Raw genomic sequence first — 24,660 nt, 5'->3', positions numbered from 1 at the left:
GACCTCTACCCATGCACGGTGCAACGCCATAATTTGCGCCGCTCTCTCTCTCCATCACACTTCACTCACCTTATTCTCCTCATTCTCCTCATCCTCCGTTCTCCTCACTACTACTCCTCCTCCTCACTCTCTCCACTTCACCCTCTCCATCCGCTGCTCTGTTCACCTTTCTTTTTCCTTTCTCTTTCCATCTCCATTCCCACCCCCTTTCAACTTTCAAGTATTCCTTCCACTCTGTCTTCATTTCTTGACGTCTTCTCCCTCCTCCTTCTCCTATCGGTCGGCGGTTTTTAAGCCTGCAGAGCGACCAATACTTCTATCATATCTCCTTTCCTCTCTCCATCTCCTTCGTGCTGTTTCCACTTCCTCAGGGTTTCAGTTCCGTCTCCTTCGATTTTCCTTCGCCAAGCGATACGGTTGGCCTCAGTCTAAGACCGATTCCCTTTCCATCGGACGGGAGCTTTGGTTACTTGTCGGTGAGTACAGTAGACTTCCTTTCGGTTCCATCATGATGATCTCGGAGCGCTCATTCTTTCCTCCGCCTGCCATAGATTCAACCGCCTTGCAGTTCTTCATCGCTCTCGACATCCCTTCGGCCTTTCCTTGCTGTTGTCCAGCTTTGAGCGCTTTATTTGAACATCACCGGCCGGTCTGTCTACTGCAGTCCGCTTTCATATCGAAACGCGACTTTTCTTGCCGTGCCATCGAGCTGTCGTCAGGCCCGTAATTTCCTTTCGCTGCGAAAGCATCTCTTAGGGCATCAAAGTCAACCGAAATAGCTCGTCGAGCATTATCTTCAGCAATGTCTGAGTCGAATCCCTCTGCTAGCCTCCCACCCCCTCCCTCGACCGGAGCGCCGGGCTACGACAACAATGCCCCTCCGGGTACGGTGCCGGGCAATGGACAAGGTGGGAATTCGCATATGCCCCCGCCGGCTCTTGCCCCGGTCATCATCCCGCAGAACACCAATCCGATCCCTACCGCGATCAGCTCCCCGATGTCCGGGAACGTCATGTCCCCTGCCAGCGCCGGTGGCTACGTCCGCCGCGCGGCTCCGGAGCCCAACAAGCGTGCGCTATACGTCGGTGGTCTCGACCCGCGTGTGACCGAGGAAGTCCTTCGTCAGATCTTCGAGACGGCTGGTCACGTTCAAAGCGTCAAGATCATCCCGGACAAGAACTATCAATCCAAGGGGTTCAACTATGGGTTTATCGAATTCGACGACCCGGGCGCGGCAGAACGTTCCATGCAAACTCTCAACGGTCGTCGCATCCATCAATCGGTATGTGGGCTTTTTATCTTGAATATCAGCGGTTGCTCACAACGTTTAGGAAATTCGCGTCAACTGGGCCTATCAATCGAACAGCTCCAACAAGGAAGATACGTCGAGCCACTTCCACATTTTCGTCGGCGATTTGTCCAATGAGGTCAATGATGAGATTCTAACCCAAGCCTTCTCGGCGTTTGGGAACGTTTCCGAAGCCCGTGTCATGTGGGACATGAAAACCGGCCGCTCTCGTGGCTATGGTTTCGTCGCTTTCCGCGATCGTTCCGATGCGGACAAGGCTCTCAACTCGATGGACGGGGAGTGGCTTGGTTCCCGCGCGATTCGCTGCAACTGGGCGAATCAAAAAGGCCAGCCGTCCATGTCCCAACAGCAGGCGATGGCTTCGATGGGGATGACGCCAACCACTCCTTATGGACATCATCATTTCCCAACGAACGGCATGCAAAGCTACGAAATGATCGTTCAGCAGACTCCTCAATGGCAGACCACGTGCTACGTCGGCAATCTGACTCCGTACACTTCTCAGCAGGATCTCGTTCCCTTGTTTCAGAATTTTGGATACGTAGTCGAGACTCGCTTCCAGTCCGATCGTGGCTTCGCTTTCATCAAGATGGATACCCATGAGAATGCAGCAATGGCTATCTGCCAGCTCAACGGGTATCAAGTGAACGGCAGGCCCCTCAAGTGCAGCGTAAGTTGACACTCCCGGCTAATGGATCCTTTCACACCTGACAACTTTCAGTGGGGCAAAGATCGTCCTCCTACCGGACAGTTTGAAACCTATTCGCCTGCGCAAGGCCCCAACTCGGCATTCCCGCAGACCCCCAGTGCGTACTTCCCCCAGTACGGCGGTCCACCCGGCCCGATGTCTCCTCAAGGTACATACAACTCTCATTACCCGCCACCTCCTTCCAAGTCTCATTGCGCTGCTTCTCCACCTGCGTCCCACTATCATCCAGACGGTCGGCAATCATCCCCTGGTCGAAACGGAGGGCCCCGTATGGATTCCGCAGGATCGTCAGAGGGACGTTCCTCTCGAAATCAGCACGGTCAGCAGTATTCGCATGCATCTGAGGACACAGAGATGCAGGATTGCTCAACTGATCCAGGGTACAATGGGGATGCAGTAACCCTCTGTTCGAAAACTAGCGATGGTTGCCAGGATGAGTTCTATGAACCCGACTACCCAGTCCAGGCCGGGCACCAAGGTAACCGAACGCATCATACACTTCCCAGGAAACCCAAGGCACACCCTGGCGCTTCGGATGACACACCCTCCCCCCCATCCCAAAATGAGTATCAGCCGAGGAAGCGCAAGTGGACTGGCCAAGGTGAATTCCACCCATATCAGAGGAAACCCTACAACAGGCCACACGGCAACGGCAACCAGAGGCGCTATTCATCATCCCCATCTGCTCCCTATGCCAATCCTGGACATCACAGAGTCACTAAATGCCGCACCTGGACCCCTCCGCATTCGGCATCCCTTTAGTCTCGGGCATGTACTAATCTGCAACACCACCTCTTGAGGTTTCCACCAGCTTCTTCTTGTCACTTGATGCATTTGATTTCTCGCTGCGCATATATTTGGAACTTTGTCGCTAACTGAGAATCTCTAGGTCCTAATCCGGCTGGCCAACCTTTCCAGCAAGGCCAAGCTGGATTCTCTCCACCAGCCATGGGCCAACCGTACCCTCAGATGCCAGCGAGCGCCGGCGGCTACGGGCGTGGGAACCAGGGACAAGCACAATGGGCGCAGCCGCCGGGGCCGAATCCTGGCGCGTTCCCGGGCAACGGGTTCGGGGGGTATCAAGGATAACTGGTTCTAATTAGGAGTTTCGAAAACGTCGCCATCATTTCGGTACGGGGAAAGTTTGTAGCATGAAAAACTCGGGCGGGGTCACAAAAAGGGTTTTCCTTAACTTTTACACATCTCCCACATATTTTTCCTCGTCTCGGTTCGTTTTGGGTTACCGGTCTGATTTTCGTGCTGGATCGGGTTGACCGGCCGGAGGAGGGGATCTCGATTTCGATTCTCGGCGTGCTTTGGTGCTGCGGCTGAGCGATCGAGATCGAGGTTCCCCGATTTCCATCTCCCCTTTCCTTTGATTTCTCTCGCTGCCTTCTCTTCCAACCCCCTGCGCGTCGCATCGTTCACGGGGATCGGGTTACCACGCTTGGAATATCCTTCGTACTTTGTTCGCTTCCATAAGGAGTATTGACTGAACGTTCTCCCCTATCGTTGCTGGTTCCATTTCTCGCCCGAAGATGCCGGTCAGTGGATGATTGCATCGTGTCATATTTATGCATTCCCGTGATTTAGCTTACGATCTGTGCCCTTGTCTCCTAGTTTGCGTTGATCGACTTCTACGACCCCATATCTCCTCCTTGTTATGATGAACGATGAACGATGATGAGGGGTGGAAGGAATATCACGGCTCATACCCGCTGCGGTCAACGGGTTCTCCTCTTTTCCTGGACCATCTCAGTTGTCCGTTTCTATCGCGTCTGGCCGATTTTACATCGTAGCAAGCGACTCATCCTTCTCCCAATTCCCAGTCCTTTCACTTCGGTTGATGGCAGACTATGCTATACACCTTTGCGTTGTTTTCACGGGAGGTCCGGCTCGGGTGTGTACGATGGTGGCAGGTCAAACGTGGGGAAAATGCGACGTTCTGGAACATGGGGGTCGTACGGATGGGAAATAACCGTGGGCGTGTCACCGGCAGTCATACAAGTTATCGATAAGGCAATTGTTGATATATCTCTACAACACAACTGCAAGAAAAGTTGTGGTGGAGACTCAAGGGGTCATTGAAACGTGTGGTTTCAATGGATAAATAGAGTCGGAACGGGTCTTATAGTGACTGAGAAAAGCACTTGTGGATGCGGCTTAAGGATAAATGTATGTATCTAAGTATTATTCAACTCTGTACAGAGTATACCGGAGTGTTGATGCAGTGAACCACCATGGAATAGTTGCGCTGTGAACTGGAGTCTGGAATGCCCACTTACGCGTGCAAGTGGCAACCCTCTAATTACCCTGGGGTTCCATGTGCATGGGTATCGATCGTACAAACACTTAACATCAACTGCACCCGGCAACGAACAACGCAAATAAACACTCAATTAACAACTCCCGATGACGGTGATATTACCACCTTTGTAATGTCCACACGCAGCATTCAACACCTAGACATTTTCTGAGTTATACGATACAACGTGCATTACATCCACCATGGCAGAGCCAGAAACCTGGGCCGAACGCCTCCAACGAGCGGAGACGCTCCAAGCATCCCTATCAAACATCGATGCAAAAGGCTGGCGAAGTGCAAGCATGCAGAGCTCTGCATGGGAGAGTGTAAGCACTCATATCTGGTCGTCCTGGAATCGTAGTGCAGGATACTTACTTGACGCAGTTGCTCGACCTGCATCTGGTCAATCTGACAAGCCACCAAATCATCATCAGCCAAATCGTCCAACATCCCGACCTGGCCAATGATGCTTCGAGCGTGTTCCGCGGACGCATACAGGGAATGCTAGACATATCCACGCGATTGCTCGACCAGGCAAGGCTGGTCAAAGCAGAGCTGGTAAGTGTCATGACCTGCCCTCCGGCTCGCATGTTGACCTTCGATCAGCGAAACGAGAGTGGCAATAGTCCGGAGGACGATGCGACGAGAACCCACAAAGTACGGCTGGCTACAGCTCCCGGAGCTCACATACCGGATACCCCCGTGAAACGCTCTCTAGAAAACAGCGTGATCGAGCTCTCTCCTTCGAAGCGCCTTAAACCATCCACCGAAGAGAGCAACACCGTCCCGGTCGAGTACGACGACATCACCGCCGAAGTGGAAGTCCGCCTCCGCGCGCAAGCGATCCGCCGCGCCGAACGGCGTCGCGAACGAACCATGTCCCCCAACACCAAGCGGAAGCGCAACAAACGGAAGCGACGGTCGCAGGATTCCATCGCGGAGGTGGAAGGCGGCGTGATGGATTTACGCATGGGCAAAAGTAGGGGAAAGCGGGCGAAATTCCGGCATGATGGGGACGAAGGCGTGGGCATGCCTGGGGGTTCGGATACGGGCGATTCTAGGCCGGGGACAGGTGCGAAGGGCGCGACGGGAGAGGCAGAGGAGGAGGGATGGATGGCCTTGAAGCGAAACAAGTCGAACGCATCGATCGAATCGGACAAGGGACGGCCGGTGAAAAAGAGGCAGAAGGCGGGTTTCTGACCAATTCAACCTTCGAATTGCTCGCCGACAGGTCACGATGATCGTTGCCTGATGGATCGACTCGAGTGGACCATGTCCCAGCATGTGCGGGTCTCGGTTTAAGAATCAAGTATGCGGCTGGGGGCGCTGGTCAATGGACATAAGATTCTTATCTATAGGACCGGCAAACACGATAGTCAGAGTCGGGTAGACCGTGGGCGGCTCGGGGCGTCGGTCAATGTATCAAGACATTCCCATCCGCAGGACAGGGTCAAGTAAGATGGTCAGTCTGTGGCTCAGGGTAGGCCGGGGCCGGGGCTCGTTCCACGATACATTGTGAGGATGTGCCTTATCACCGACGGAGTTGCCCGAGATAATATCCCTGGACGAATACTTAATCGCCAACCTTCCTCTCTCGTTGCATTAGTTTTTGTAAGCCATCCATTTGTAATCCTTGATTCGGCCGTCCCTCAAACCCGAAGGGGTAGTCTTGCGGAGGTTCGGTTCATTCACACGATGATATGCGAGCCCAGGGTCTGGTACCTTGAGGATTTCGCGACCACCGTGGGTTTCTCCTCCACACCGTCCGGCCCATATAGATGCAGCCGTGTATACTAGCATCAGGACATGCTTGGAGTTTCAAGCAGCAGCGTGAAGCCACACCAAGGCTGACTTGATGACCTAATTGCACTGTAGACCGGGCAGTCAAGGAATCTGGCTGCGGTGCTGCGACGGGAGGTTGAAGCCTCCTAAGTCCTAACTCCTCCACGATAGAAGTGCACATCTCTACTGTAACTACTCCGTCCATGATCATCATCCCACACGTGCAAGACCTCCTAACAGGGATGTGTGGCGGCTTACACTGCGCCACACATTCGACGTCACCGCTTGTTGCTTTACTCTTCTGTGGAGGCTCTGCGGCTCCTAAACAACGCCACCACCACACTCATCAGATGCATAACTATGTCGACTGTTGGCACCCCGCAAGAAACCCCAGAAAGGTCAAGTAGGCAGACACGAATTCTGCCTTACCTTACTCAGATATGAGGCTCAACGCGGCTCAAGTGGGGACGGAGTCTGGACGACCTCATCCTTGATGTGAAATCCTTCGGAGTTCGGTCTTCGGACGGCCCCCTTGGCGCCTTGACGCCTTGAATATCCAATTGCAACCACATCGCGCACCGCCCGTTTCTATTTCAACGACCAAGTTGCTCAACCTCGAAATATTCGTCATGTTGCGTCGCTCAGGCCCGAACTTTAGGAGCATATTCATCGCACCATGGATTTCCATAGATCCTCATTGAGGGATGGCTGGCGACTTTCGCGAGGCTTCTGCTCCGGAGGGAGCCGTGCTTGCCACCAAACAGCCCAAAAACTCCGCAGCCATCACCATAACCCCACGATGTTGGAAATCCACGATACAACCTCCCCTCGTGTTTAGCGGCTTACGGCGCTCGGACGGGAACGGGGAATGGAGCGATCGGTCCATGCACCAATGGCCACTCCATGCCGGCGAACATGGTGCGACCGCTTCTTTCTTTAGAGATATCTGTCGCCGTCGTGCGCGTCGCTGTCAACTTGCGGCCTGACAACCGTGGTGGCGCCTCGAAAATGGTCTTTGGCATTTGATTTCCAATATCTTTTTCGTCCGGAACAGGCCCATTCCTGTCTGTAATCCCTTGGTCGGATAGAGAGTTCGACCGCCTCATAAGCCTCGCACGCCAACGAATCTGCGGAGTGTTGATGCCTGGTGTGTTTCTGTAACAACTGACGGTTCATGACCTAATAGGTCGGACGTGCAGACGCATCTAGGCTCCAGCCGTAGGGCTGAACGGTCCGATTGAACGCCAGGGGGATCCATAACGCTATCTCGGAGTTGCCCTGGCGTGGTTCATCGATCGGGCAGAGCTAATGGCGTCGGTGCAGCAGATCATCCATCCAGTTGGTATCCCAGACTAGCTTCCTTCCGGTGGCCATCTCTTCTGCCCGTGCGACAGTCAATCGAGCCGGTCGTACCATTCGCAACCTTCGCTCAATATGGCCGTAAGCAATGAGCGATGATGAGTACACTCTATTCCAGTTGAAGTTTCGGCGTAATGAGGCTTCGCATGCCGTGGCCCCTTTCTGTGGCTGGTACATTGAACCTACGTTCTAGCCCGAATCATGTTCTAGAATAGCGTCGCCCGTTGCTGTCGTATATCGCGTCTCTCATTGCGCAGAAAACCTGAAATATAAGTCTTATCTTTCACATCCATCGTTGCCTTCGAATTTGTTCCTGACAAATCTTGTAACTCTATTGTATATTTCATTTGCAGAATCTTCTTTAACCCCCAGCCTAGAGTCGCCGTTCGGGAAGTTCATATACAGTTTTATGTTTTAGTCCACGGCCCTCGAATCCGCAATAAATTCAGTGCTTTTGGCTATCCCCTTCATATCCCCAATTACGCCCCGAGAACAGCCTTGATCAAGGATGCCCAGGTCTTCAAAGAAAGCTGCCGTCATGAGGGTTGTTATTGCCGGGACCAATTCGCTTGCTTTGTTAATCGCTTCCTATGTGAAGGAGATGACGAGCCATCAACTCATCATCCTATCTCGATTTGTACGTTTTACCCCCGATTGTTCCGTGGCTGCGTGGCCCCTTGGCAGGACACCTTACGAGGTGCGGGAGTTCCTGTGTTGAATGGCCTCGCCAACTGCTGCCGAACGTGGCTTTGGCACTGGAGGCCCAGGATAATGGCGACATCCCATATTTCGCCGTGCGACTGATACGGCCTTGCTTCAGCGAGCTTGGCAGTTCACTGTGGAACTTCTGAGAGATATTTGGGATTACCGTATGAATGTGGAAAGTGTTGGCTGATGCGATGCGTATAGGAGCAACCGCAACTAAAATCTCACGGCTTCGAAGTTCTTCTCGTTGACTACGACGACGACACTTCAGTGAAACATGCCCTGACTGGAGTGCACACCGTGATATCCACGGTCACCGGTCCTCCACAATTACAACTGATTCAAGCTGCGGTTCAGACCGGTGTCCGACGATTTGCTCCGGCGGAGTTTGAAGGATTGCCGTCGAATCGGCGCGCGAATGACGCTCTCGACCGAGACAAGACGGCCGCGCTCACCTGGCTGCAGCATTACCGACGCGAGCTCGAGTCGACGACCTTCGCGTGTGGGGTTTTCTACGAGCGATTCGCGCCGGGCGGCCTCGCGGCGTACCAGATCGGACTGGAATTTGGCCTCGCGGGCGAGGGCGACTACATCATGAACATGCGGGACATGCGGGTCCAAGCGCCGATTTATGATCCGCAAGGCCGAACCAATGTCATCATCTGTCTCACTGCCATGCGGGACGTAGCACAATTCGTGGTGCGGGCACTCGACATGCCGTCGTGGCCCGCCCAACTGACCATGTATGGCGAGAAGATGACCGTGTACCAGCTTACCCAACTAGCAGCGGAAGTCAAGGGTGAGTGGATCCCCATCGCGATGTCGGTAACGAGTTGACTTACCTGATAATCAATGTAGGGTTTCCGAGCGCATCCGTACAATGGCACGATATCAATTCGCTCCGCTCCGAGATTGTGATGGCGGAATATGAGGACGATGGGGAGCGGCTGCTGCGAGCGCACGATCATGTCGCGACCATCGAAGGACGGTACGACGTCACCGACCGGAGTTTGAATCGGAGATTCCCTGAGATTCACCCGCTGCGATTTCGGGATTGGCTGGCCCAAGTCTGGAGCGGGCAATGATACCTGATTGACTGCGCAGCATTTACGGGACAAGGACTAAAATACACATTGAAGGCTTTTTGGCTTGCGGCTGTTACGATTCGTATTGTTTTTTGAGCGAGCATTGGAGGCTGGAGCAGGATTTGATCGACACGTACATACGACGAATGGCAATTATCTACACCTATTTACCGCTCCACCCTGTCCTTCCCCGTAAATAAACATGGACGATCATCTATGGATTATGAGAGCATGGTGAATTCCTGGCACGATCATGACGAAAGCGGTAGCCTCCCAGCGTACGAGGTGCAGCGGACGATCAGGATACCCAGGGGAAATCCTTGATTGAGTTCCTCCGATTAGTGATGACCGTATGTACACTGATGTTCGGTGTAGGTTGCAATAGAGTTGGACACTTGCACTGTGGGGTCTGACGATTCTAGTCCCTGTATCGGACCAGCTGTCTCTGAGGTCAGTGATATTGACGTCACTCGGTGGGGCCGCCCCAGTTGCGTCCACTGACTGACGATATAAATGTCTCCCAGTGCCTCTCCCTTCTCCAAGCCGCATAAGCAAGAAGTATATCATTATTCAGAACATACACAGACTGTCGGTAAGTTCTTGCCCCAGGCTCCATTGTACTCCTCTACTAACTCCCATCTCAGCATAGCTTTCCGATTCTACATATCATCAATATGCCTGCCTCAGGAGACACCATCAACCAACGTCAATCCAACCTCCCGCTCCCCGATAAACCCCCCGTTGAATCCGACTGGAACTCTTCCGACTCCAGCACTGTCAACGTTGGCTCGGGTCGTGTCGAATCCGACATCTCAGCATCGGGACAGGGCGGTGACACATTGAGAGGGCCCGCCACAGCGGGCAGTGACGTAAGAGAAGACAGTTCAGAGACCATGAAGCACACGGCTGGAAGCAACGTCGGACGCGTGGCGAAGGATAACTTGGACGGCATTCCAAACGATGCGGTGACGAGGGACAAGAAGGATGCCGCTGGCTTGTCTCAGACGACGAAATAGGATGTCAGTGGGAGGAGTGAGATTTTATCGGGCAGCATTTATCGCTTGCTTGCGCCATTGAGAAGTGTAAGGCATAAAATTCAGGATATAGCGAGACTACAATCCAATTGAAAATGTACACTTCACGAAAATGTCTTGTGTTTTGATCAGCATCCTTCACGCCCCCAAAACGGGTTGTGATTTCAAGGTGATGTCATCGCAGGGTCGAAATAGGTCAGATGGGATGAATGTCTACACGCCTCTATTGCAACACCGGAGCATGTCGAGTTTAACTTAAGAACTGACTGAAGTATCCCATATCCAAATCCGCCTATATCCCTCCTCCACCATCCGATCGACAAATTTCAAGATGCCGTCATCCGCAGGAACCAAGGTATGCTCGACGAACCTCCCACAGACCCACCGCTCTCCCATACCACCACTCTTTGATGCAAGTACCGCAGTCTGACATCCCGACCAGGTCTCCACGGACCCGAAATCCCACGCCCCTAATTCCGAACCCACCGGCGAAGTGCTCTCCGACTCCCTCGCATCCGAGTCCCTCCAGTCCGGCGGCGGCTTCGCGGCCGGCCAATCGGCATCCGCGATGAAACAGTCCGCACACGGCACCACTAGCAACGTCACGGATACGCACTCCGCGATGAAGTTGAACGCGGCGCCGGACTCTCAAGCGCGGAGAGGACAGGAGAGTCGGACTGGCTGGGGGTTTCTGAATGAGGGCGATGGCGAGGGGAAGAGATAGTGGCCCGGGACGTTATGCACTCGGGGTAATTCAGGGTGCAAATGCGCAGAGCGCACGATGAGGGGTACGAGAAGCAGCAGGGAATGACCGGGACAGGCGTAGACAGCACAATCGAAGAAGAGAAATCCGGAACGTATTGATCGAACATTCCTGACTTGGATTACTCGGAACGAATGGTCAGTTCGCAAGAAAAATGCATAGGGGGGGCGTTTAACGGTCATAAAAAACATCCCGCGTAAAAATTGAAGTCTCTAAAATTGCCAACGCCGTTAAATGCAAGTCATCTCCAGGCCATTTACAAGTCCAAGGTCTTATGTCATGCATGCACCCTGCTAGTCGTACCGAAATTTCTTATCCAGACTTTGCGTCCGCCCGTGCAGCATGCCCAGGCTTTCGCGTTTCTGCCTCCGCCCCAGCACATCGGCTACCCAATCACTCAGCAGGGAGCACCAGTTCAGCGCGACCATGACGCCGGACACCACGTTGACCAGGCGCACTAGGAGGGCAAATAAGCTGCTCGACTCTTCGCTCACCAGCAGAAGGATGGGCTCGATGTCGTATTTGAAGAAGATCCCGGGGACGTTCGCCTCGCCGACCGGGTGGCTTTGTTCGGTGACGGCGTATTGATTGGTGACGACGGTGTCGGACGCGGAGGTAATGTATGGGTTGTGGGAGTTTTGCGGGAGTTTTGCGAGGTTCCGCGAGTTGGTCGTGTAAATGGTGGGGACGATGGAGAGATAGTATTGGAACTTGTAGAAGTGGAATTCGGTGGTGGCGATGGTCTTATCCATGGGGTTGACCAGGTTCGGGTAATACGGACCGAAGGACAATTCATTGACTTGATGAGAGAAGTTGAAGACTGCGAATGAAGGTGTCAGCATTCTGCGAACCATCGGGGATACCTTAAGAACTCACGGCCATGATCTAGATGATCGCCAAACTCCCGGTATCCGTGACCTCTTGCCATGATGTGGAAGTCCCCTTGCACCTTGTTCTCGTCGAAGCTTCCGTAGATCCGACAGGCGTCCGCCTCGCCTTTCACCTTCGGCGTGCGTGGGAATCGGCTCCTCCCTCTTGCCATCGACAAGTAGTCGTGAACGTCCTCATCCTCCCCGAGGCCATATATCGAGTCCCTGTCCTCCGACTCTCCCAACTTATGAACCTGCTTCCTCTGCTTCCCTCCGCCCCACTGCAGCCACTTGGTGGGGTCCATCTGTAGCATCTCGCCCGCCAGGATGCGATCCCCGCTGGCATCTTGCACGTTGATGCGGAGGTCCTCACACTTCATGGCCATGATGATGTCGAGGTTCATTTGGAGCTGGTGGCCGATGCCCTTCTCGACGGAGAAGTTGTGCGAAATGGTCCCGTCAACCCAGCGGCGGATTTCGGTGATGCATAGGTAGACGGTCGTGACGATCAAGAGCAGAGTCCATGCTGAACCGGTCCGTGTTCGGGTTAAATAGGTGGCTTTTGTTTTTGCTGCGGTTGCATATTAGACTCTCTTCGGTTCTCATTGCTCATTGCTCATTGCGGCATAATGGCAGCCACCAGGTTCGGTAAGGACTTACGGAAGGCGTCAAATGTCGCGAAGCCTCCTTTTGGCGTCTCGAAGTCGGACGCACTAAGGCCGTGGTCCGCGAATCCGTTCATGGTGAAAGCGAGGGTACATCGCCTGGGCGGATACTACAACACAAATAGCGCCGGTGGAGTAAGAAATTGTTTTAGGACGGTATTTGGATCATCATTTCTGATTGAGGCCTTTCAATTTCCAACTCCTGCTTCTCATCTGCGTTCGCGTAAAGGACAGTCGTTGAGTTGTGTTGGAGGACTGAAGTCCCTCAGGGTTCAGGACACGATATGCGATTCGAGACCCTTGCATATCCGACACACTAACCAAAATAGGCTTAGTTCATAGCCTTATTTGATACTTCTTGCTTCAAGCCACGACGACAGCAGAGTACAGGAAGCCATCATTCTACACCTATACATGATATATCTATGAGATTTATATCGGCCATTGAGAAATGGTGGAGACATGGAATGGCGTCTTCATATCCACGAACACTCCCCCACCTTCAGTGCCAGCGAGGGAAGTGCGCGGTTCTTATATACCTGTTCATGATTCGCATCAGCCTGCGTTGAATCATCGATTCTTGCTATATCAAGCATATTATCTCAAGCTTCTTTTGCGACCTGCTCCATCGTCTTGAAATATTCCTGAACTTCCTTTGCGCCAACCAGCGTGAAGTCGCGCTTTCTGCCTGCGCTTGGTAAGCCATGTGCCCGAGTCTAGCCTGGCAACCTTGAGAGAACGAACCTTCAAACACGACAGTTGGCACTGCATCCGTTCCATTCCTCGCCTGTTCCTGCATCAACTTCTTGACCTCTTGGAGACCTTCGGACTCATCTTCAAGGAACGCCTTCGCTTCATCCTCCGGTATCCCCGCTTCCTTCGCTGCCTTGAGGAGGGTGTCCAGGGAGCTAGGATGCTCCTCGTTCTCGAAATACAGCATGTACAAAGCTAATCCAGTTATCAGGGAGGGAGCTTAATGTTGCGGTAGAGGGAAATACTATTGATTAGTTTGTCCGCACAGTCAGGCCCTCGGACCTCTTGGTACCGTTGTATTAAACGGTGGGCATCCAGAGTATTGGCGACGGTGCCTCCAAACTTGAAGTCGATCCCGACGCTCCGTCCATACGCACTCATGATAGTGGTATACATCCGCATCTTCTCGTCTGAATCGCCATATTTGGACCGTTTGTACCACTCGTACTTGCCTTCACCTTCCTTCGATACTTCCGGATAGAGTTGAAATGGGAGGTATTTCACACTAAACCGGACTGATGAGTCGGGATGAGCGGTGCGATACTGATCCAAAGCCGCGTCCAGACGTTTTTTGGCGAGGTATGTCCTAAGCTTTTCAGCACGCAGTATCGGCGCGGCGCTCAGCGGAGTTACACTGACCAGGGACATATTGTGTCCAAAGTAAAGGATATTTGCGAATCGTAGCCCATACTTGCAGTCCACCTCGAGATCACGCTCGGCGGTCGGGATGCAGGATCGATTTCTTGTCATCCAGCACTAGTGCGATGGCTTGTTTTGATTCTACCCTGGTTATTCCGATAGGTAAGTTATGACGACACATTCATATTTCTCATCTGAAGGTCAAGGTTGTTCGGAATGGTGGAATCCGGGAGAGAAGGCGACGCAGTATCGAGAAGCGCAACCCCTGCCTTGGAAGTTGGAACTTGAATGATCTCACACCCCGCGCGGGTCCCATCTGATGCGCCATTTACGGAATACAGGAATTAAGCGGTGGCACCACGAGGAACAAGCTGGGCCTAATTGTAGAGCTTAGGTTTCCGTTTCGAAGCATCCATCTGTGCCAGAATATCGGGCTTCAACCTCGAGTCTTTCGCAGCTGCACCATTGCTCTACCTGTCCATATTCTTTTCTGTCCGTATTTGGTGGCTGTTCTGTTACGAGGATCGACTCTCAGTTGCACGTGGTGGAGCTGCAACAACGCCATCCTGAATTGTGGGCCAGACAAGGATCAAACACGTGATTGCGAAGGGCACATGTGATTCTGGCTCTCCATTTCGGTCACGTGCAGTCACTTTGAGACCCTGCTCTCCCAATGGATTAGCCACCAATGGTCTGGCCAGCCCACCGGGGGAAGGTCATACCTGACGTCATCGGCTCATTGAGGTGTCTAGATACTGCTGTGGTATCGCGCATAAAAGGATCAACCTTCGCTCCTACAATTCTTCAATTCTTCAGTCCTATCAATCCTGTCAATCCTATAAATCCTATCAATCAATTGTCTGAATCTCATATTCAAAGTCATCCTTTCCAAACACCAATTCAAACCAAACCAACCAACATCATGACGGACAAGAACACATCTACCCCCCAGTCCTACGTGGACCAAGTGAAGGGCACAGGTCAATCGCTCCTCGGAAAATTAACCGGCAACCCCGGGGATCAGACCAAAGCAGATCAATACAAAGGCGAATCCGATGCCCGCCACGACCTCTCCCACACCGCCGCCAAAGCCGGCCCCTACACCGTCTCCTCCACCGGCGCTACCAAAGATGACCACGACCGCACCGCCGGCTCCTGGAACCAGACCGTGGGCGCCAGCAAGCAGGCGGTCGGCGGCCTGGTCGGTGCCGAGGGCTTGAAGAACGAGGGTATCCGCCAGAACAAGGAGGGCCAGGGCCAGGAGGCCGAGGGGCAGATGCGCGATCTGGGGCAGGGCATCGGGGACCGCGTGGGCGGTACGGTGGGCGGCGCAGTAGCAGGGCTAACAGGGAATCGGGAATCACAGGCGGAGGCGAACAGGCGGCATGATGAGGGGAAGACCCGGCAACGGGGAGTCGAGGTGGATTTGCAGAAGGAGGAGGTGTCGAGATAGATGAAACTGGGATCCGGGAGACGGAGGCGATCGAGTGAGGCGTGGGTCGCGATGGTCCGATTGTACGATTATGATGGAGATGGAACCTATGGTTATGCGGGTTGGAATAACTTAGCATTGCGGAGCGATCTGGACGAACACCCTTGCGAATACCCCTGAGTTATAGCTAGATACCAATTCAGAGTTGCGAAACCTCGAGCAAGAGACGCCAGAAGCTTCATCGACGCAGTGACAAGGAACGCTAGAATACGACACACTGACAAGCGGATCGTTCTGGGTGGAGTGGATCTCCCATCAGTATGCAGCATAAGTTCCCAGTTTCAAATGATGACCCAGTTGTTCAAAGTTGACCCCGGGCCTACTCCTTGCAGCTAGATAGATTTCTTTGGTAGGCATAAAGATGCCCCTTTCGTGCCCGTTGTCCCTTACAATACGACATCTATCAGCCTCCCCTTTCTCGTTCCCCGTCCACGCCTTTGCTTTTCTCCTTCCCTCCACCTACCTCCACATTCGTGTCTTCTTCCTCGTCCTCCCCCGTCTCGACCCACGCTTTCAACCTCCTCACGTCTTTCACCCACAGGAACCGAACGCACAGCTCCTGGATCTCCCAGTACAGGTCCTGCACTTCCACGATCCCCTTCCTAATCAGCGACCGCACGAACAGCACTAACAGCGTCGCGGCGCGTTGCAGCGACGCCCGGTCCGTTGGCATGTCCTCCGCGGGATCGGTTGCGATGGCGCCTGCGCGGGCTGCTTCGGTGGCTGAAGCACGATTCTGAGCCTGCGCGGCCGTCCCTGCCTGTTTTCCTTCCGCCGCTCGGCCGTCTTCACCGCTCCGACGGCTCGGAGGGACGCCCAGCGACGGATGCGGCAGGCTCGGCGTCGCGCCGCGCTCCCACATGATCTCGATGCCCATGTCGTGGAGCTCGGCTGTGCGTCCGCGTGGGGTGGATGCTTCGCCGTCGTCCTCATATTCGTCTCCGTCATCTTCTTCGTCTTCGTCGTCGTCGTCTTCGTCGTCGTCGTCTTCGTACACGCTCTGAGGCTGGGTGTCCCGCCACTCATTCCACTGCGGCGGTGCGCGAGAGGGCGCATCATTGGGGTCGGGAGCGTTCACGCCCCCTTCTATGACGCGTAACGCGTGCTGGATGTAGTCTCGCGCAACGGAGGGGGGCTCAATGCCGATGACGACCAGAAATGGAGACGTGAGCGCGGTGGTGAGGAGGTCGAGGGAGGAGAGGTCGATGGGGAGGTGCGTGAGCGTACGAAGGGTTTGGATGGGGTTGGCCTGAAGGTGGTGTTCGAGTGTGGAGGGTGTGAGAGGGGTAGGTCGAGATTTGAATTTTGGAACCCGGGCCTGGGGTTCGTGAGACGGCATGGCATCCGCGTTGGGAGACTCAGACGGTGGAGGCTTATTGGACCCGGAATCGGCGCTGGGCTCGGAAGTCTCGCGGTTTTGAAAGGAGGACGATCGGGAGTGGGTGGGGGTCGGACGGGACGAGGGCACAGGAGACTCAGGATCCCAGATGCCTTCTTCCTCCAGCATTTCGATGAAGGGAGCGATGTCGAGGTCGCGCGGTGGGAAGAGGCGTAGGCGGTCGGCGAATTGTTTCGGAGCCAGAGACGACAGTGTCTAAGACGTTCAGATGAAAGATTCATCGACCAGGAGCATCTACCCTTGACATACCTCGATCTCTCCAGCGAGGATGAGCTTCACCATCTCCACTCGAGCGCTCTGGAGGCTCGAATCATTCATCTTCGTTCCCACCTCCTCGATCACAATGCTGTTTCGCATCTCGTAGTTCCTCACCACCTCGACCCAGTGCGACAGGAAGGGGTTGAGCCGGAGCGGGGTATGGGCGTTCAGCGACCAGAGGACATATTCGCTATTCAAAAGCAGCGCGAGGTGACCAGAGCGGTCAGGAATAGAGGCTATGGCATTCCTCCGTATCAGCGTCTGTAGTAAAGGACTATGCCGTGAAGTCGTCGCAAGCGCAAACCGACATCAGAACACCAGAGGGAAGGACACAGCAAATGCGATGCTTACACTCTTTCTCCAACTCATCCAACTGCCGCTTCAGCATCAACCCCGTCTGAAAAGTCTCCTCCAGCCCTCCAATCCCCACCTGCCCTCCCCTCCCCTCCCGTTCCGCTCCCTTCCCATCCCCTCCCTCCAACGCTTCGCCCACCGCCCGTGCGGTGTCCCCAAAGCTCCGATCCAGATGCACCAGCCGATCGACGATCCTTAGCGGCAGCTGCGTCAGGAATTCTTCCGACGCCATTCCCGCGGTCGTGAACGCCAATGAAGCGCGGGGTGGTCCATGACCTGAGGGATCGAATGGCGCGATGCGGTGGTGCGCGTGGTGGGATTTGGCGGAGGGGGAGAGGGGGCGGTGGATGAGGGCCGATTTCAGACGTGGCGCGCATGTCGACCCGAGTCAGATGCGGAGGCGTAGCGGGCTGGTTGGGGCAGGGGATCCCCTACAGGTTCGTACGGTGAATGTCCAAATTTAAATCTTCCTTTCTGTATCAAATCTGTGGTGGTTCTGATATTCCATTTTAAGTATAGGTCTAATGGAACGCAAACAGTTATCATTTTAAACTGAACGAGTTCGCTGGAGTGTATATTACATCTAGGTAATTTCACGCTGAGCATTTCTCCGCTATCGGTGTGGGGAACCCATCAGGGAATCCGTCAGGGGTGAAGGGAAGCCTTAATTACACATAGAATCTGAGGACCTGTGAAATTGCCGCCGAAAAGAGCGGTTTATGACGCTGTTTTTGGCGGCGCCCTGCTTTTCCCAAATATCTCCCCCTGAGACAAAGCACACTTCCATTCCACACTTCAATTCCACACCTTATACGATAAGATGTTGTCGCAGGCCAAGGCATGAGCTCTAGGAGTCCAAGGCTACAAACTGCATTAATAATCTTGCCGTGACTCTCGTATATCTGTTGGGCCGGGGGACCAGGCATTCAGCTAGAACACACAACTTATAGAACTTACACACAACTTACACACAACTTACACAATACAACAACTTCGCTACTATAACAACAGCACCTAACTCCCAACCATTTTAGCACATCACGTGCGACAGATGTTTATATACTTTACGATTGCTTCGGGCAGGATCATTCCTCAGCCTCACTGGAAAAGTGGCCGGTCATACATCTGACACCAACCTTCTGGCCCTCCGAGTCCTGGTTCTGGCCTACTTGCCGAAGCCTGCGTCCACAGAACCCACCTCGACCCCGGCCACCACTCCACCATCGAAACGACTCGATCGCTGGGAGGGCCGGTCTGCTCTATTGACTCCTTCGAAAAAACCGTGTCTCTCGGACCCGGCCATTGAAATACCAACTCCACCGGACTCGACGCCACGTAGACTCGATCAACCGCATACAGACCGCACCACAGGCTCAAAATCCACTCCCCCTTCTCTCTCTCTACCACTGCGCACCCGCGCGACTCCTCGAATATATCTGATCTACCTAGGAGCTCTAATAGCGGACTTCGCCCGCGTCGTAACCATCATCCTCCTAAAAATTTTGACGTGCCAGTATAAACAAAAATCATCACGTAAGCTACCATCCGACAATGTGTATGTGGACGTGACGGCACCTAGCGCAGAAGCGTCACGACATAGATTAAGAGTATTTGGTTACAAACACTAAAAGGCATGAAATAGTATTCTCTTTTCATTAGATTTCGAATGACAGACTCATGGGTATTAGATCTATCGATTCAGAACTGTGATATATATATCAAAGTCAACGCTCTCCCTCAGTTGGGCAGGTCGCCATTATTCCAAAAACAAATGAATTAGGAATACGGACCAACCAATGAACTGTAAACCTTTCGTGATGCTTCTGTGAATAATTCAAGTGCCGTTTTGGAATTCAAAATCGCCAACTCGAGCTTCGTTCCTCAAGGCTCTCTTTGGGCGAACCGCTTGCCGGTTCGTGACAGAGTATAGCTGTTCCTTTGATCAGGTGATCTGGAGATGCGACTTCAGCAGGAGAGCACTTGATTACCAAGAATTGAAAGTGTTGATTGATCTTGATCCTTAATGAGCGTACAAACTACAGGAATACGCTCATCTTATATGTTCTGTATACAATTGATGGTCGTGGGGACCTTGGTTTCCTCAAAACGAGCGAAGAAGCAAAGAAAGAAGCATTGGCTGGGGTGTGGGATGCTCCTCCACGTGGGAACCACGGGGGAACCATAGGGGCTAGACCACCTAAATACGACTAAGAAATGGGGGCGCGGTCTGGAGACCGGCGGGTCCCGAAAAATAGAGATCTCCTGAAAGCCTGATCTCTGACAGTTCGCGTCTTCTCTTGTACGGGTAATGATGGGCGCGTGGGGCGCGGTAAATTTCCTTGAATGGGCCAATCAAAATGCAAGATTTTTGTATCACGTGATATGGGGTTGTATGGGGGCATTTTGGGGGATGCTTGCAGCAAAACAGGGCGGTGCTCGCAGTGGCTCCCACCACAAAATACTCTACAGTTTGCGATCACGACCTCGAACAACGATGGTCCACAAACGACATTCCTTAAGTCATCAAGCCATCAAGTGTCGCTCATAAGGGACACCCCACAGTCACCATGGTGGACCGCTACTCATACTACCAGTACAAGCGAGATCAAAATCATTTAGTCCGCTGGATGATACACACCTCAAACAAGATTCTAGAGTCGTCGAATCTACAGATCTCAGAATGTGAATGCTCCCAGCTCCGCAAATCCTCATTCTTGGAATGCAGAACCAACTCATTATTTCCATTGATTTCAAAAATCCAACACAAGTGCTGATAGATTCGTTATTAAGCAATCAATAATACCGGCCAAATTGCAATCTCCTCCTTCGTCCCTGTCTCAAAGCTTATTGCGCAGCATGTCAATCTAGTTCCGCTAGAGATTTACCGTCTCTTCCAGGTAGGTTTTCTCCTCGTCAGAGGTTGGGCTGTTTGAGACGTCTTTCCTAGACAAAGTCATCTACAATAGCTACATTGTCTCATTACCTCCAACGGAGCCTAAGTACTAATGGTTCCAATTTTGGCAGTCTATAATAGCGGCGAGGAAGGCAACCCATGAAGCATTCGTGCAAATCGTGTCGAGGAAGCCCGATCCGGAAATTGAAAGGAGTAATACATCCCACAAACTTTTTATTGATGTCCTGACCGAGGCTTTTCACGTTCTTGGAGGCGATGCTTGGATTGCAAGGCAGAAGGCTGCGACAGAGCCTCCCGATGAAGAAGATTTAGACCAGGCTATATTTGCAAACCAGTTCTCCATTCTCGGGCTTGGTGGCAAGAAGGAGGAGGAGGAGGAGGAGGAGGAGGAGAAGGAAGCGGATGATACCGAGCGACTCGATGGACCATCTACAAATATCCCGACCAGGCAACAGCAGAAGAAGTCTAAAGGAAGCAGAAAGCATGGCAAACGAAGACAAAAGTCCAAAAAGAACCCCCAGCCGGCTGTTAAGGAGCCTAGTCTTGAAGAAGTCCCTCTGGAAAGTTACCGTATCATCGAAGACGAGAGTGGACTTCTTACTGACTATCTGATGGCCGTCTATTCCCTTGTCAGGCAGTGGATCGATCTCCGGAACTCTATTCAATCTCTTTGGCGTCAGGTCTCATACGGCGGCCTCAACAGTGCTGTTGCAGGCGAGATGTCCAATATTGCTATTGGAATGATCGAGCAGTCGGAATTATCAATCTTTGTGGATTTTCCTGGACACGACTCCTACGAGACGGTTATGAATACCATCACACGTGGGAATGTAGAAAATGCCCAAGGAATGTTCCACGCGGCTTTGCATCGAGTGGAGCCTGACGGAAAGTCGTTCACAAAGGTTCAGGAAATGGATCTCGACGTCAAAGAGCAATTCTTGGTACACACCTATCAGGCTCTCCTTGACTTTGTAACCGATTTTCAAGCAACTCGCAGCGGCAAGCCAACAAAACGCCTGCTCTCTGAGATCAGAAACTGGGATCCAGCCCTTGATCTTCAACGTGCCACCAAGGAACAGCGGATCAAGTGGCGCCGGGCATACACAATCAATTGGCTCTATGACTTGGTGAATGTCTTTTCATCAATCGTCGTTCAACGAATTACAATGAAACATCAACGAATTGCCCTCGAGAACGTCGATTGGTCTACCAGTGGCCCGTGGAATGAACACCGAAGATTGTTCGGCTTGAATGAGGTGCGTAATCTCGACAATATATTGCCCCCTTCAGGAAAGCTTCAGATTCTCTGCCACATCTCTCATTGCTCTATAACTCATTACATTCCGGAATAGGTGAAATACTAACTGCTCGTGACAAATAGTTTGCTGGCGAAATTACTGCTCTTGCAATGCAAAAGCCTCGTACCGGCGGTGGCAAAAAAATCCTTCCACATACAGTCTTTCAACTCCAGTAAGTAAATTTTGAGCTGCCATAACACCTCCGCATGATGCCTTGAAAGCTCGAACCAATTTCTAGCTGGACATGCCGCCAAGATAATAGCCTAGATCCCTTTTTCAGATATTGTTTCGTTATTCCCAAGGCTATTTCAAAAGAATCATTACTAAATTCTGATCAAAAAGATGCATCGTCGATTCTCTGACAGTCTCCCGGGGCTGGTCATTTAATTGTCTCAAAGGACATCTTCTATACCCACCCGCCCGAGCATTCCGTCCGAGGAGAGACGTTGACCTCTTCATGGATCGCGAAAATGTGGCCATGGGTCGTGGGTTTTGCAACGGCGTTGATGTTTTGAATCAATTTTTCGAAAAAGATGCCAAAATGCACGGAAACCCGAATCGCCATCGAGATCATTCAGAACTGCTAACCGAGCTTCGTTATGATTTCATCAATTGGCTTGGAGAGTCAAAGTACATGTACGGCCTGACAACGATTCCTCCATCACGCTTCTCAAATACTACTGCCAACGGCCTCTGGGAGTATTCTCCGTTTCTTTGCGGGGTTGGCCTAATGGAGGCATTAGAGCTTGCATATGCAGTGGGCCTCTTGATCATGGACAGAATACCGGAGCCCATGTGCGTCATACATCTGCACAACATGCTGGTCCAGAAGGGTTATATCAGTGAGCCAGTTGGGCTTTACGCCAGCTTGCAGTCGCTCTTCCCCGAGGCATTCTTTGCTGATGGTCAAATACCGACCTCTGATTTTGCCACAGCCTTCACTGCAGCACTCGACAAGTCGGGCTCTCGCCGTGCCACTGTCCGAAGACAAACTTCAAGGGCTGCCGCTCGTACAGCCTTTGATATCCATGGAATCTTGGATACGAATGCAAACCGCTTCTTCAAGAAAAAGTCCATTCTTAGGCTCTATCGTGAAGCAGATTGGATTCCCGAAAGAATACCCGACGAGAATATTCCCGTGCTTTCCATCCTCTCTATACTGCGAATTGGCCAAATGAAACATCCAGTCGATCCGGCTACAGGTAAGAAGGTATTGAAGAATACGACACTTGTCAGACGCGCAAGAGCAGAGGGGCTACATGATGACGCGATGATTGAAATGTCAGCGTTGATCCATAAGGGCCATGTCGACCAAGAACTTACTGAAGCATTCTTGAGCTCACGACCCAAGGATTACTCAACTTCCGGCATCTCCAAGCCCACCGCCGGCGGTAATAGAAGCAAGATTGGTTTGAGCGACGCAGCACTATTGGACTTGCTCAAACTTGACATTATTAACGATGTTTCTGGCCAGCAACCGGTTTCCAGTAAGCGATTTTCTACCCCAGATATCTCCACACTCAACAATCTATGGGCTTTGGGACCTTTCGACCGCCAAAGTCATCCGTGATTGCAAGGCGCTAACTCCTTGACCCAATAGGTCTAAATTACATCTGGACCACTGCTATGTTCATGGTGTTATTCCATCGTATCGAAGACAAGTAAGGATGGTTGCGTTTCCTATAAATATTCTTCTCCAAAGTCGTCTCTTTTCCTTGAGTTTTCAATGTTGCAGAAGCATTTCAGAACAGACCGTGCTAACCATTCAATTCACTAGACTGGAGAAGATGCGTCATCCGCTGTGGATCCAGGCTTATGAGGCAGATCCAAAAATGAGAAAGGAAAGGAGAGCATCGCTAACAGGTCTGGTACGTCATTTCCCGGCGATTGAGTTTAAGATATGTTTGTGTGGGCTTTGGAGAAGGCATTGCATAGGACGTCATGCACAAACGCCGCGCATAGGGAGGTCAATTATGACTACACTATTCTCTACTTCCCAAACGCGAAAGACAAGAAAGACTAATTTTTATTTGCCCAGATGCTTGCAACGGAGGACGAAGAGTGCTTGAAAGTAATGGCTGAACTTTTTCAGACCCCAAGGTCCGGATTTATGCAGCATATTTACTGGGAAGACCTGTGCACGTCTCCTACTCTGGTGAGCAAGGATCCGCTAGATGACGATGAAGGAACTGGAGCCGTATGTACTGTGATGTAATGCCCGGAGACTGCCATCGCTACTTATGTCTAGAAGCACTACGACAATGATACATTGTCTAATGTGATTTCAAAATTTCACTTTTTTAACAATAACTGGTACAGATATATGCATGAATGCTTAGAGTGCCCATTTGACTCAGAGCAAGAATTGAATATGGGATTTGCAAGGAAGCTGCGGAGGATATGGGATATGAGCGACAGGCACAGCTACAAAGCAGATTTCTATGAACGCCAATTAGGACAGGTGTTAAAGGGCCACCTGCCATTTTTCACACACACTGATATTCAGTGGAGAATATTCTCGTGGAACGCATCACAGCTGACGACTTTGAGGTTTCTATCATTGACTAGGAAAGTTCAGGCTGGTATCCTTCTTACTGGGAGTATGCTGTTATATTCGCTGCGTTTGAATGGAATGACGACTGGCCGAGGGGTCTGAGCAGATCGTGGAGCCTTGGATCGCTGAGGGCGCCAACATCAGAATGATATTCCAAGATATATGTTTCTAAATCGGCCAAGCTACGTATGACCACGATTAAGGTTCAGCCAGTGTTCAAGTTACAGAAGAATGTACGAGTACTGAGCAAACCATCAAAGTTTATTAACGGAACAGATACGAGATAGATGTGTGGCATGATTGGTAGTTCAAATACCTGCCTATTCCATGATAATAACAACGAGTAGTAACTTAGCAATCCCATGCTCTTAACACAGAGCCTAGCGCACCTAGCTCAAGCCTTGGCTGTTCCTG

At 52.1% G+C, this 24,660-nt stretch overlaps 10 protein-coding genes across 10 annotated transcripts; 7 read left to right on the top strand and 3 right to left on the bottom strand.

Moving 5' to 3' along the window:
- Nucleotides 1-586: 586 nt before the first annotated feature.
- Nucleotides 587-2,999, top strand: P152DRAFT_246360 (uncharacterized protein). The gene is made up of 4 exons (XM_033674664.1): nt 587-1,282; nt 1,332-1,979; nt 2,031-2,786; nt 2,908-2,999. Exons 1-3 carry the CDS (start codon nt 803-805, stop codon nt 2,778-2,780), a joined length of 1,878 nt encoding a protein of 625 aa, XP_033536750.1. The 5' UTR covers nt 587-802; the 3' UTR covers nt 2,781-2,786; nt 2,908-2,999.
- Nucleotides 3,000-4,526: 1,527 nt separating this feature from the next.
- Nucleotides 4,527-5,523, top strand: P152DRAFT_471749 (uncharacterized protein; the record flags this gene model as incomplete). Its single annotated transcript, XM_033681095.1, has 3 exons — nt 4,527-4,649; nt 4,708-4,881; nt 4,930-5,523. The coding sequence occupies 3 exons, from the start codon at nt 4,527-4,529 to the stop codon at nt 5,521-5,523; spliced, it is 891 nt and encodes a 296-aa protein (XP_033536749.1).
- A 2,479-nt stretch (nt 5,524-8,002) lies between these two features.
- P152DRAFT_471748 (NAD(P)-binding protein) lies at nt 8,003-9,254 on the top strand (the record flags this gene model as incomplete). Its single annotated transcript, XM_033681094.1, has 3 exons — nt 8,003-8,101; nt 8,374-8,968; nt 9,028-9,254. The coding sequence occupies 3 exons, from the start codon at nt 8,003-8,005 to the stop codon at nt 9,252-9,254; spliced, it is 921 nt and encodes a 306-aa protein (XP_033536748.1).
- Nucleotides 9,255-9,452: 198 nt separating this feature from the next.
- Nucleotides 9,453-10,580, top strand: P152DRAFT_246278 (uncharacterized protein). The gene is made up of 3 exons (XM_033674663.1): nt 9,453-9,704; nt 9,779-9,846; nt 9,899-10,580. Exon 3 carries the CDS (start codon nt 9,929-9,931, stop codon nt 10,268-10,270), a length of 342 nt encoding a protein of 113 aa, XP_033536747.1. The 5' UTR covers nt 9,453-9,704; nt 9,779-9,846; nt 9,899-9,928; the 3' UTR covers nt 10,271-10,580.
- Nucleotides 10,581-10,619: 39 nt separating this feature from the next.
- On the top strand, nt 10,620-11,012 carry P152DRAFT_447371 (uncharacterized protein; the record flags this gene model as incomplete). The annotated part of the gene is made up of 2 exons (XM_033677989.1): nt 10,620-10,643; nt 10,731-11,012. 2 exons carry the CDS (start codon nt 10,620-10,622, stop codon nt 11,010-11,012), a joined length of 306 nt encoding a protein of 101 aa, XP_033536746.1.
- A 332-nt stretch (nt 11,013-11,344) lies between these two features.
- Nucleotides 11,345-12,662, bottom strand: P152DRAFT_464954 (DUF1692-domain-containing protein; the record flags this gene model as incomplete). The annotated part of the gene is made up of 3 exons (XM_033680599.1): nt 11,345-11,871; nt 11,928-12,491; nt 12,581-12,662. 3 exons carry the CDS (start codon nt 12,660-12,662, stop codon nt 11,345-11,347), a joined length of 1,173 nt encoding a protein of 390 aa, XP_033536745.1.
- Nucleotides 12,663-12,979: 317 nt separating this feature from the next.
- Nucleotides 12,980-14,450, bottom strand: P152DRAFT_456161 (thioredoxin-like protein). The gene is made up of 4 exons (XM_033678935.1): nt 13,978-14,450; nt 13,584-13,924; nt 13,330-13,533; nt 12,980-13,273 (listed from the first exon to the last, which is right to left on the bottom strand). The coding sequence occupies exons 1-4, from the start codon at nt 14,025-14,027 to the stop codon at nt 13,188-13,190; spliced, it is 681 nt and encodes a 226-aa protein (XP_033536744.1). The 5' UTR covers nt 14,028-14,450; the 3' UTR covers nt 12,980-13,187.
- Nucleotides 14,451-14,899: 449 nt separating this feature from the next.
- P152DRAFT_392271 (uncharacterized protein) lies at nt 14,900-15,430 on the top strand (the record flags this gene model as incomplete). The annotated part of the gene is made up of 1 exon (XM_033676138.1): nt 14,900-15,430. The coding sequence occupies one exon, from the start codon at nt 14,900-14,902 to the stop codon at nt 15,428-15,430; it is 531 nt and encodes a 176-aa protein (XP_033536743.1).
- Nucleotides 15,431-15,619: 189 nt separating this feature from the next.
- On the bottom strand, nt 15,620-17,712 carry P152DRAFT_499052 (uncharacterized protein; the record flags this gene model as incomplete). The annotated part of the gene is made up of 3 exons (XM_033682290.1): nt 15,620-17,063; nt 17,118-17,362; nt 17,478-17,712. The coding sequence occupies 3 exons, from the start codon at nt 17,710-17,712 to the stop codon at nt 15,873-15,875; spliced, it is 1,671 nt and encodes a 556-aa protein (XP_033536742.1). The 3' UTR covers nt 15,620-15,872.
- Nucleotides 17,713-20,065: 2,353 nt separating this feature from the next.
- P152DRAFT_412254 (uncharacterized protein) lies at nt 20,066-24,398 on the top strand. Its single transcript, XM_033676981.1, has 8 exons — nt 20,066-20,162; nt 20,271-20,377; nt 20,505-21,650; nt 21,776-21,864; nt 22,035-23,179; nt 23,293-23,353; nt 23,470-23,560; nt 23,731-24,398. The coding sequence occupies exons 1-8, from the start codon at nt 20,108-20,110 to the stop codon at nt 23,905-23,907; spliced, it is 2,871 nt and encodes a 956-aa protein (XP_033536741.1). The 5' UTR covers nt 20,066-20,107; the 3' UTR covers nt 23,908-24,398.
- The last annotated feature ends 262 nt before the right edge of the window (nt 24,399-24,660 follow it).

The sequence above is a fragment of the Eremomyces bilateralis genome (genome assembly GCF_010015585.1).
Source record: "Eremomyces bilateralis CBS 781.70 unplaced genomic scaffold P152scaffold_4, whole genome shotgun sequence".
In the NCBI taxonomy this organism is placed as follows: Eukaryota; Fungi; Ascomycota; class Dothideomycetes; order Eremomycetales; family Eremomycetaceae; genus Eremomyces; species Eremomyces bilateralis.
The sequence above is the reverse complement of the archived record's forward strand: the minus strand, read 5'-3'. Positions and strand labels throughout refer to the sequence as shown.